Consider the following 11345-nt stretch of genomic DNA (forward strand, 5'->3'; position numbering starts at 1 on the left):
GAATCTATTCTTAAACCCAGCCACAATTAAGTTTTCTAGTCCTCAGTGAATCTGGCCCCCAGGAAGGTAGGTTACTAACTCAGAGAAAGATGTCTTAAAAGGGACACTGAAAACTATAAAACTTTAAGGTATGTAACATTTTATTTAATTTAATAGGAAGTCACTCCCCCCTCCTCCCACTCCTGCCATGTTCAGGACCTTGCTTCTGTTGGGGCCCAAATGACATATTTCTTCCACAAATCCAGACAACGGAAAACACGCGGACTTCACATGGGCGAACTCGGGGAACAGTGATGTCAACACAGCACAGGCACAGAAAGGAACCGTGTGTCACAGCGCCCTGAGCTCAGGGACACGGTTCCCCTGCAGCTGTGGGGATGTTCGAGTTTCTTTCAGCCTCAATTTCAGAGACGAGCTGGACTATTTCTGGGTGACTGAATTTTCCTGCAAAGCAGAGAGATATTCTGGTGTTGGCAAGAGAAGACACCAGTGTCCCTGGCTTGTCCCAGGGAGCACTGTCCTGTGATCACCTGCACCCGCTGCACAGTGGGAGACTGCAGCTTCTCAGAGGGGACGGAAGGGACCCCGTTACTGTGTCAAGTCAGGTGCCACTGAGTATAAAGAGGAGAATCAGACAGGGTAGACGACGTCAGGCGGTGGGCAGCCTTGAAGGGCCTTACTGAGGTCTTCGGGTAAAGCAGGGGCGAGGGCCCGAGAGCGGGACCTGGCTCCTGAGCACAGGAGGACTGAGGCTCAGGCCCTGGCTGTGCTGTGCACCCAGATGCCTGCAGACCCCTGGCCTGGCTGCTCCTCAACACGTCCCTGCCAAGATGCCAGGTTTCTGCCCTGGGCAGTGACCATAACTCCCGGGTAGAGGCGTGGCCCCTGCTCCCCATGCGAGGCACCACCCACTCCCAGGGATCCACCTGCACAGCCTCGGGGTCACAGCAGAGACGGCCCGGATGTAACACCCAGAAAGGTGTCACTGCTCAGCTGGGAAACACGTGACCACAGGCAGTGTGTGGCTGTTATCACACAGCTGACGGACTGTGCCTGCAGAGGACACCTGGCCAGTCCCAGGGTTGCACTCCTGCACTGTTCCCCAGCTCTTCGGGGAGCAGCTCTCACTGTCCGAGCTTCAGGCTGCGTGCTGCAGACTTCCGGTTTACAAAGCCACTCTGTGTGACTCAGGTTGTTAAATTAAGAACTCATTAAGTAGAAGAAACCTTAGTCATTGAATTTAACTTGACTCTACTTCAAGGCAACGTTTTTAGGACTTTGTATATCAGCAACCAAGCTGCTTGGTCCTCCACAGCCGGTTACCAGGCAGGAGCTGGGCACTGCTGCAAAGGCCCAGGTGTGAAGCTGGGTCCCCGGATGAGTGCTCCCGGCAGGTGGGGGAGGTGTGTTAAGAAGTGGGACCCAGTGGGTGGCCCAGGGTCACTTGGCTCTGCCACCCCAGGCCCAAAGCAGTGACGCCCATGGGCCACAGACTAAATACCTCCAAAACCAAACAGGGGGCCAGCCGAGCCCTGGCCTTCTATCTCAGACCCTGGCCTCATATCTCAGGGCTTCTCTCGGGAAGGGAAGGGCAGCCGGGGAGGGATCAAGCTAGGGAAGCAGCGGCTCAAGGACAGGGGTAAAGCGAGCCACAGCAGCTGCTTCATGCTGACCTCGGGGCTGGGAAAGGAGACCAGAGAGACGGGAGGCCTTGGATGGCAGGGTGCTGTAGGTCACCAAGTGCCAGAGTTTCAGCTTGGGAAAAGGAAAGTCATGATAATCAGCTCCATAAGAAGGCATCACCTGGCATGTACTGGAATTTAAGTTCTACCCGGGTGCCACAAAACATAAACAAACACAGAGCAATGGCTCCACATCTAAGGAGGAGGCTGCTGAGACCAGGGTGAGCTGAAGGTCCCAGACGGAAACAACGGGGCCCCGTCCACAGAGGGAGAGAAGAGGAAACCCAGGGCCTCACATGACACAGCAGCGCTCCAGAGCAGGGCTGCCCCTGCCACTCTCCAGAGACCTGAGCACAGAGCTCCTGGGGAGGGGGGGTGCGTTCCAAGGAGCAGAGGAGCAGCTGAGGCTGCTACAGCCTGCTCGGCAGCTCCCTCTGGAAACGATCACGGGGAACGCAGCTGCCAGAACCGTTCAGCACACATCACCCGCACGAACTCACTGGAGCCTGAAACAGCCCTGTGAGGCAAACTGTGTTCCCAGCTGCATCCTAAAGGTAAGAAAACTAAGGCCCAGGGAGGACAAGCAGGCCACTGGGAGCCACACGGGCATCAGCAGGATCGCAACATCAGACTGCAGGATGAAGCACGGCGAGGACCGGGCTGCTTTGGCCTGGAGAGTCTCCTATTTTAACCTTCTAATTCTGCCTCCTCCTCAGCCGACCTCACAGTGACAAGGCACTCATTGTCAGCAGGCCCTCTCACATGCGCTACCAGTCTCCAGGCTCAGGAGCCAGCCTGGGGCTAGGAGGGCATCGTGATCGCCATCACCCCCTTTTTACAGAAGGAGTCGGGCTCCACGTTGGTCAGGAGCCCATCTGGGGACACAGCAGGCAGTGGGAGAGGCCCAGGCAGCAAAGCTCCCCGAGATCCCGGCCCTCGCAGCAGCCACATCCCCTCTAAAGATGCAGCCGGGAAAGGGCAGAAGCTGTGCACAGCGCCGGGCACCTGCAGTGGAGTCGAAGAAGTCCTGCAGCCTCCCCGGCTCACCCTCCAGGTCCTCATACTCAGACGCCTGCAGGATCATCTCACACTGGTCCAGCTGCTTTACGAACCTGGCTTCTGCGGTAGACTGGGTCTCGTACTCCTAAGAAAGAGGACAGAGAGAGCAACGGGGTTAACGTGAGGAAATTCGGTGCCCAAAGTCAGACCTGTGATGTGTTCAGGGCATGAGTCTGTTGCGCCTTCCTGGGAGGGTGATGCAATACAATCCCCCAAAGGTGTCTTGGGTTTCATTAGACGCCTTGTTTTATGAAAGCAGCTCTCCGGATTTAATGGAGCCAAATACTATGCAGAGGAAACATTTAAATATTGAAGCACAATGCATTTTGTTTTATTTCAACAATATTCCAAAACAATTATATGTAAGTCCATTGACATTTGAAGTTACAGAATATTAAATCTAGGTTTATGGTTTAACAACAACAAAGAGGACAGTCAAAGCCATCAAAGAGTTCTTTTCTGTCAAAAGTTCAAAGTGAGAGAAATATCTCAAGACCCCCAAGAGACAACATATTTTATTGCAAATCCTGATGGATTGCCAAGATTTCTTTTAAAGGAAGTGTAAAAGGTTGGATTTTCCCCTCTGAAAAGAATGGCAACGGTACCCCAGTTTTATCTTCCAGCATGGAGGCAGTGGAGAGTGGGGCAAAGCTGCAGGGGGGGCCATCAATGAGTGGGGGGGGGGCTGCCACAGGCAGGGGCAGGGGCAGGCTGGGGACCAGGACAGACCAGCGGGAAGAGTCCCGTTCAGGGGGGAAGCAGGGGCTGGAGCCAGGATCCAGGATCCATGGGGGTGGGGGCTGGGGAAGCGGGAACTACAGAGTGGGGGAGCCCCGAGGAACCTGGGCAGCAGCTGCCAGTGACAGGCAGAAGGACGAGCCGAGCCGGGCTGGGCAGGCATCACCGCGCACACTCACCTCCCACAGGCCATACAGCTCCCTGCTGAGGTCCTCCGGCAGGAGCTGCGTGATCTGTCTCATGGCTTCCTGAAATAAAAACCAGCATCCTCACTGTGTGCCTGCCATCCGCGCTGACCACTGGTCACTCTGGCATGTGTCAGCACCAACACCTTTTCACAGTGTCCACATCTTCCACTGTCAATGTGGTTTTACTGCAAATGTCAAGGGCTGCACAAGGGGCGATTTTTGTCATTCATGTCAGTGAGTTTAAAGAAGACTTTGAGGTTCAGAGGCCCATGGGCTGCACTGAGGACACATCCGGCCTCTCTCTAGGGCTGGCCCTGGCCCTGGGGACCCAGCCCTCAAGTGGCTCCCACATGGGCTTGGGAAAGTGACCCACTTCTTTCCGATCTTCCTCCAAATGGCAGGGGACAAAGCCTGAGCAGAGCAGAGCAGAGCAGGCACAGGAAGGGTGGTGTGTGCTGTGTGCTTCTTCATGCATCTGTGCCTCATGCCATCATTCCCCCACGGAGCCGCTGCAGCATCTTCCTCAATGGTCACACTCTGGGGACAACTTCCTCCTGAATGGCTTCAAACCCCTTCACTGTCTCGTCCTATGCTGTCTAACACCAGGGGTTAGACTCCTTGAAAAGAATGTGGCTTTGAAAACTTTTTCAAGAGATGAGTGACACAGCTGGCCCTTACCTGTAAGTTCTGAATTAATACTGTTTCATCCCATGTGCAAAACCATTTTCCCTATAAACAGTGTGCACATGAGTACAGGTGTGTGGGGGGGGGAGGGAGTGGTGGTGTTAGGGGGCTGTAAAGAAAAGCAGGATGTTTTAGGATCTTTGCTTCAGTGATGTTAGGGCAAGTTAAAAGTCCTAAACCCTGAGGAAAAAACATTTCTCAGGCATTCTAAAGGCTCTATATAAAACAGTGAGTTGGTGAAAAGCAGTGAAAATAAAGATGGATATATGCTACTTCTTCATTACTGGAAGGAAAACACGCTTGCCAAGATCCATTTCCAGAGCAAATTATATTACCAGGGACGAAAAACTGCTTCACAAGTAACACTGGGACCCTGCAGGGCCAGAGCCTCATGGCATCCTTGGTGCTGTGAAATTCAGGTGTTCAATGCTTGCATCCTTTCTCACAAACCTCAGAGAAATGCTTGGGAAAATAACTCACATTTGTACCAACTAAAGCTGTCTTTATAAACAGATTGGTTTTCAGAAATGCACATGCTCCAGAAACGCACTTTCAGAGGGTTTACATGTTCACAGGCACATTAAACTCCAATCTTGCAGGAAAAGTATCAGAATCCTGCTTTGACAAGGGATGATCTGATTTCTTTGGAGGTGACGTACCCAGCACGAACAGTGACTTCTGTCAGGTCTGACGGAGGTCTTCCCAAAGCAGCCTAAGACTGAGCTGGCTTGTTGGAGGTCACGACAAGGCAGACAGGAGACAGACAGCTCTCTTCCTAAGACAGAGCCGACTTTCCGCACCTCAGCTCACTGGGCCCATCTGTTACTCTATGACTACAAGAGCACTTCTGAGACCTTTAGTCAGTGCTCCGTTTGGTGGCAGATGCCACATCAACCTACTTGCTAAAATGATCCTCTGACATCAGGTGCACTGATGTCCAGGGCTGGGCTATGACCAACCCTTCTTTTGCGCTCTGCACTGGGCGGTCCACACATAAACTCTGACTGGCAATCCCCCTAGCTGCCTCCTCTGTTAGCAGTGCACATAAAGAACCTGACACTTCTGAGCTGAGTGGAGTTCTCACCAAAGTCTTGGGCAGTTGGCCTCAAACACCCAGAAAGCAGGATTGTCACACTCACACCAGGAAGGCTCAATGGTGGAGTGGCCAGGCTAGGACCCACGGTCTGCCCTGAATCCAGCTTGTCATCTGTCGGGTGTGAGTCACCTCACCTGTGCCCTTCTCATCCGCAATATGAACCTTCCTAGAAGGCTGCTGGTGACAGAACTCTGACCTGCAGAGGTGCTAATGAGCTGGCAGGACAAGCCCTCTGCACACACTCGTGCTGTTTCCATTTTCTCCATCCCACCACGTTCACTCCCACAGTGAAGTCCCATTCCCCTTTCTCCTCAGCGCCTTAGTCCCTCGGACCCTTGCACATGCATGCACACTACGGCTCTGCCTTCCCCATTAATACGTGCTTCCCTTCCCGAAGGAATGCACCTTCCTGCACTCTGCATTCTGGCTGCTAAGTCTGGCCCCTAGTTCTGATGGTCCCCGTCAGGCAGGCTGTCGTACAAAGTTCACGTCACCAGTTTCACACAACAGTCAGACTACAGGCAGCGCCTCTGGCTCCTTCCTGAGTTCTGTCCTCCACACTCGCACTCTTTCATCTTAAGTCCTCCTGTCCACCAGATACAGTCAGCCTTCTGATTCATCGGAGATCTCCCCTTCCTCCTGGCTCAGGTTAAGTCGCTGCCTCTCCAGCACGCTCGCCTGAGCTCACGATGCCCCATGATGCTCTTTGCGTCCACCTCCAGTCCTCACTGAATCATCTTAATGTCCAGCTGACACTGAGCCTTGCCCACTAACACCATCTGCATAAGGAATTCTTCACCTCCCAGGTCTCTTTGTTCCCAAATCTTGGCTAGCAGCAAGAAGAGCGACGGGACACAGCTTAGGCTCTTGGCTTCTTGTCCACGAACTTCCTGTTCTCTTGAAGTTTCCTGGGTGTGCCCTCTCCTGACATTTATTCTGTGGATCAGCACCCTTTTCAGCCCAGCTTCAGGCAGACAGCAGCAGCAGTCCGACGGTCCAGGTCTCCACAGCCTTCCCCGGGGCGACACTGCCAGGACCCAGCTTGCAGGGACAGCAGTAGGTTCTTATCTCTGAGGGCGAGACCCTGTGGATGGACGACAGCTCTTCTCTGAAAGGTGCTGGCTTCCTCGTCTGTGCACCTCCAGAGAGGCTGTCCATCTTTCCTTTGTCCCTCTGTCACAGGACTCTGTCTTCCCCTCACTTCAATGTCTTTGATGACTTTAGGGTACTTGAGGACGATTCCTCCTCTGAAATTGCCAGTGTGGATAACGACACCATTTTGCCTGAGCTTCAGAATCATCTGCCACCCCTTCCCTCTAGGTCCCGTTTTATTACCCACCACCTTTCAGTTCAGGAGGCAGCTCCTTTCCGCCACTCGCAATCTAGAGCACACGGCTTTCTCTCGGTGTTCATTCTGCCAGTGAATCAGGAATTCTTGACTCATGAATATGAGACCCACAAAGGGAAACATTTCTTTGGCACCTCCCCTTCCCCGTCGAGGCTGGCCAGCCCGTTTTTTGAACTGGTACCTTGGCAGGAAGGGAAACACATCCCTCACTCTACTGCCTGTGCTCCAGGAATTTAGGGTGAGTTGGAATTTCTAAATTAAGTCTCTGATTCGCTGTGGATCTTCTGGCCTCTAGAGAAGCAAAACCTGTGTTCTCTCCCTCAGCTCTGAATATCCCCGTGTAAGCCCACCTGCCTTGAAAAACCAGCTCAGCAAAGGCTTCCTTACTCAGCGACTCAGGACCAGCCGCCAAGGTCTGTAATGAAAGGTGCTTCCAGTAATCCCTGGAGTGAGAACCCTACTCTCAGCAGTAAGTCTTACTGGATTTCCCAGCCTCTCACTCAAAAGTGTCTTCTCTGGACTCAGGCTTTGGGCTTATAACTCCCATCAACCTTCATTTAATATTTTTCAGTGTTACTCATTTCTTAGTATACAAATGCTTCTCTTTGCTTTATTCTTAAGTACAAAAAGACTAACTTAAAATTTACTAAATAGGGCTGGAGATTTAGCTCAGCGGCATAAGAACCAGGCAGTCGTGAGTTCGATCCCCGGTACTAAAAAAACACTTACTAATTTCATGGTTCTAATGAAAGCCCTCCTGCCTCCATCCAGTTACTACTGAGAGCGAAAGCACCATGGCTGTCTCTGAGGTTCGTTTGGGAAACTTTCGCATTCTTGTATTAGGGCTGAAATACACAGAAAGCAAGAAACCAGACCTTAATTACTGATGACTCCAGGAAATTACCAATTTGCTAATTACTCTAGGAAATCCCTGCACCTGGAAGGACCTACGCTACCCAAAACAAAGCAAGCACTAAGGCTTGCTCATGAGGGTCCTCGGTAAGCCCTGCCCTCACCATTCCCACCAACTCAAAGCTCCAAATTTTAAACTCCTTGCAGTCCTGAGAGCTGCCTGTCATCCTGTCAGGTGGCTCTAGCAAGGCTCTGAAATCTTAAACATGTCCTCCTGGTCCTGTGACACTGTGAGGACTGGGCAGTCACATCCCCCCTCACTGCAACAGCCCAGAGAGCTTGGCTTTGTTTCCGAAGCAGGTTTCCTGGTGGGAGGGCTGTCCCAGTGTCAGCAATCAGCACTGACCTCTTCTTGTCTGTGCTTTTCTTCTTTGGGGATGTTATCAGCAGGCGCTATGTCCCCAACGATGCACTCTGCCATGTCGTGAACCAGGGCCAGGCGAATACATCTGACCGGGCAAGAAACGTTGAACAGTCACACAGAGTTACAGTCCCACTGTATCAAGGTGCGGGCCCACCAGGTGCCTCCTGTGGGACCCTCCTGCCACTCTCTCCTGGGGAGCTCAAATCTCAGACAGGTCCTAAGATAGTCTCGATGACTTCACTTTCATCTCTTACTATAAATCTTCTCAATTCTGTAACAGATGCCGAATACCAGGGCTCCCCAGAGGATAACCCACTTGATTTCCTTCTCTTGTGTAGGTAGGGGACCAAAGCAAAGGGAGAGGGGAGGGAGAAGAAGATGGAAACAGAATTAAGCTGGGCTATACATGCACCCTCTTCCCACGAGGAATGTAACCACAGTGTACCACAAACATGGCTTAGTGAAAATAAACCTCAATCATCCCTTGACCCCTCTCTGTGTGGGTGCAGGTTTCCAGTGCTTCCCTTGCCTGCTGTGCCTTCCTCTGCTTCTCTACCTGCACCAGCCTCCAGACCTCCCGCCCAGGGCCCCTGCAGGACAGCTATGCACACACAGGGGATCTGAGATCATTCCGCGCCTAACTTACTTCTTGCTTCTTGTAGAAGCACCTGCATCACAGTTAGTGAACTTTTGAGCTCCAACAGCATTTAACACTTTTAACAAATAAGGATACCTTTTTCTCAACTCTGTTTTGAACACATCAGAAATGGGTGCCACTATTCATAAAAGGAGCTAAAGGAAAGCAAACAGCGCACTACAGCAATGACATGATTTTAGACATAATGCAACTTCGAGGCCTAAACACCACGCCTATGCTTCCCAAGTCGAGGCAGTCTTCACTACTCTCCAACAGAAAACCCAGACTGCAGTCTGCAAAACGAAGCCACAGACACACAGGGTCCCCTGCACACTCCCCAATCAAGTAACTTTCGACTTACAAAGTAACCTACAGAAACCTGACCCATGCGTCATGAGAAAGTGGTGCACACCGCTGACCAGAGACACCACAAGCCCCAAAGTGCAGACGAGCTCACCGATCCTTGTTTAGGTGGGCATCTCTGGTCACCATGGCCATCAGTGCCATGCGGTACATGTGATCCGACACACTCTCTGGATTTTCCACATTCCGGTACACCCAGCCAGTCCGAGGGACTCTCTGGTAAACAGGAAGAAGTAACAGGTTTAAGCAACAAGTATTTTCTGAAAAACAAGCTTAAATATTGCATGACTTCTTTTATATGAGAAATCCAAAATATAAATGAAGAGCAAAATAAAAGATAAACGACAGGGAGACAGATCTTTTGCAAATGGGAAAGAGATCAAGAGATGGAGCGAGTGGAAGGGACATAAAAAGAATGAAGATGTGGCATGTGCATGTGATAGGGGATGATCTAGGACCTGCAAATAATCCAAATAATACAAAGGAAAATATAACTCCTGACCAATGGCTACAAGCATGATCCACTCTGTTCATGATCTCTAAAATCAAGGAATGAATCTAGGAACAATGGCAGAGTTCCCTTGAGAGTAGGAAGTATTTATCAAGAGAAAGCTTCCATCTAAGAAGGACAGAATGGGGGTCCTGGGGTGGGTTGCCCCAGGAAACCAGTGTCTCTAGGGAGCTTTATAGAGTAAAACCATGATAAAACTATAATCAACTAATTCAATTATTAGTCACTTAAGTAACACTGATCCAATGTGGAATCACAAGGTGCATGAGAAGTGGGACAAAACTGGTCAACCAATAGAACGTGAGTATAGGGGTTGGGGATTTAGCTCAGCGGCATAAGTGCCTGCCTTGCAAGCAGGCAGTCGTGAGTTCAATCCCTGGTACCGGTAAAAAGGAAAAAGACAAAAAAAAGAATGTGAGTATAGTTGCTTAGGTAATATTGATTAAATGCAATCCAATGGGGAAGCAAGCCATAACACAACTGCATCAAGGGTTTTGCTGGAAGAGGTGGGGTGCGGAGGTTTTGGAGCCCTATTTAGACTGTCCACTACTGCCTTAGTCCCCAGGGACAGTATGTGGGTGCAGGCATTTTTCTATCCTGAGGCCTGGCCACAGTGGTTTTCTGCTCAACCCTTCCAACTCCCTCTAGTATTTCTAAATAACTTAGGTGTCTATAATGCATGTACCAGCCTTCCAACAGGAATGCACTTATATACTGCAAGAACATGAAAAAATTTTAAAAAGACAAGCATCTCAAAGATCCGCCATGGTCTTTTTTTTTTTGTCTTTTTCTTTTTTATTGGTACCAGGGATTGAACTCACGACTGCCTGCTTGCAAGGCAGGCGCTTATGCCGCTGAGCTAAATCCCCAGCCCCTCGCCATGGTCTTTAAGGAAAGTCCAAAGCCAGCACACAGAGGCAGGGGCACAGTTTCAGAATCTTTTTAAAAGATAAATGCTTGCCTGAACCCACCCAGCGACTTGCAATCGGATAAACGCGGGGGGTGGGGGAGCAAAGATGAGGGGAGCAGTGCGAAGTCGCTGGAGACCGCAGGAGCACCGCAGGAGCAGCGCTGTGGGCGCTGCCTTCCGCTCCTGCACCTTTAAGCTAGGGGTCCCGAGCACCAGGCCGGATGCTTCTTCCCAGTCCCACCCCCTTCCCATACCCTTCTCTCTCCTGTGCCTCGGCTCTCTCTCCAGAAGCACGGGGACCCGGGACCTGGGCCCAGCACGTGTCTGGCGCGGGCGCATCCTCACTGTCCAGGCCTGCACACTGCGGCCCTACAGAGCGCCCGCCACTGCCCTGGCGTGGGGACCCGGACCCCGCGCCGCCCAAGCCGCCGCCGCCTCACCTTGAGCCGCCCCACTAGCCTCAGGAACTGCAGCAGCTGACGCGGGCCGCCGCTGGAGCCGGACGCCATAGCCGGCCGGGTCACGTGACACGGAGAGGCCTGAGAGCTCCGCCAAGGCCACGCCCTCAGTGCCACATTAGCCAATCACGTTCACAGGCCACGCCCCCATCGGCTGTCCTATCCTGTTCCCGCCTCTTTCTCCCCCCCGCCCCTTTCTCCTCTCCCTCCTCTTCCGTCCTCCTCATCCTCCTCCTCCTCCTCCTCCTCCTCCTCCTCCTCCTCCTCCTCGCCTTCTCCCCCTCCCTCCTCTGCAGTCTCCCACCTCGGGCCCCCTTGGGCGCTGCCGTGCCTGTGACTCACGTCACTGCTTGGTGGGCCCCGGGTTCCTGCTCTGCTAGCTCCAGGGCGGGAGC

General features: G+C 52.2%; 1 protein-coding gene across 4 annotated transcripts; it reads right to left on the reverse strand.

Annotated features, from left to right (window-relative positions):
- Positions 1–122: 122 nt before the first annotated feature.
- On the reverse strand, positions 123–11092 carry Hddc2 (HD domain containing 2). 4 transcript variants are annotated; one of them, XM_063235042.1, is made up of 6 exons: positions 10933–11092; positions 9166–9287; positions 8054–8156; positions 3659–3727; positions 2730–2826; positions 123–444 (listed from the first exon to the last, which is right to left on the reverse strand). In XM_063235042.1, the coding sequence occupies exons 1-6, from the start codon at positions 10999–11001 to the stop codon at positions 347–349; spliced, it is 558 nt and encodes a 185-aa protein (XP_063091112.1). In that variant the 5' UTR covers positions 11002–11092; the 3' UTR covers positions 123–346. The 4 variants fall into 4 exon arrangements, with proteins under 4 accessions (XP_063091112.1, XP_003479773.1, XP_063091113.1 ...); XM_003479725.5 differs by having other exon boundaries at positions 2688–2826; positions 10933–11091; XM_063235043.1 differs by lacking the exon at positions 3659–3727.
- Positions 11093–11345: the final 253 nt, after the last annotated feature.

Source organism: Cavia porcellus, unplaced genomic scaffold (genome assembly GCF_034190915.1).
Source record: "Cavia porcellus strain 051 isolate PalLab524CR breed Dunkin Hartley unplaced genomic scaffold, mCavPor4.1 scaffold_24, whole genome shotgun sequence".
In the NCBI taxonomy this organism is placed as follows: domain Eukaryota; kingdom Metazoa; phylum Chordata; class Mammalia; order Rodentia; family Caviidae; genus Cavia; species Cavia porcellus.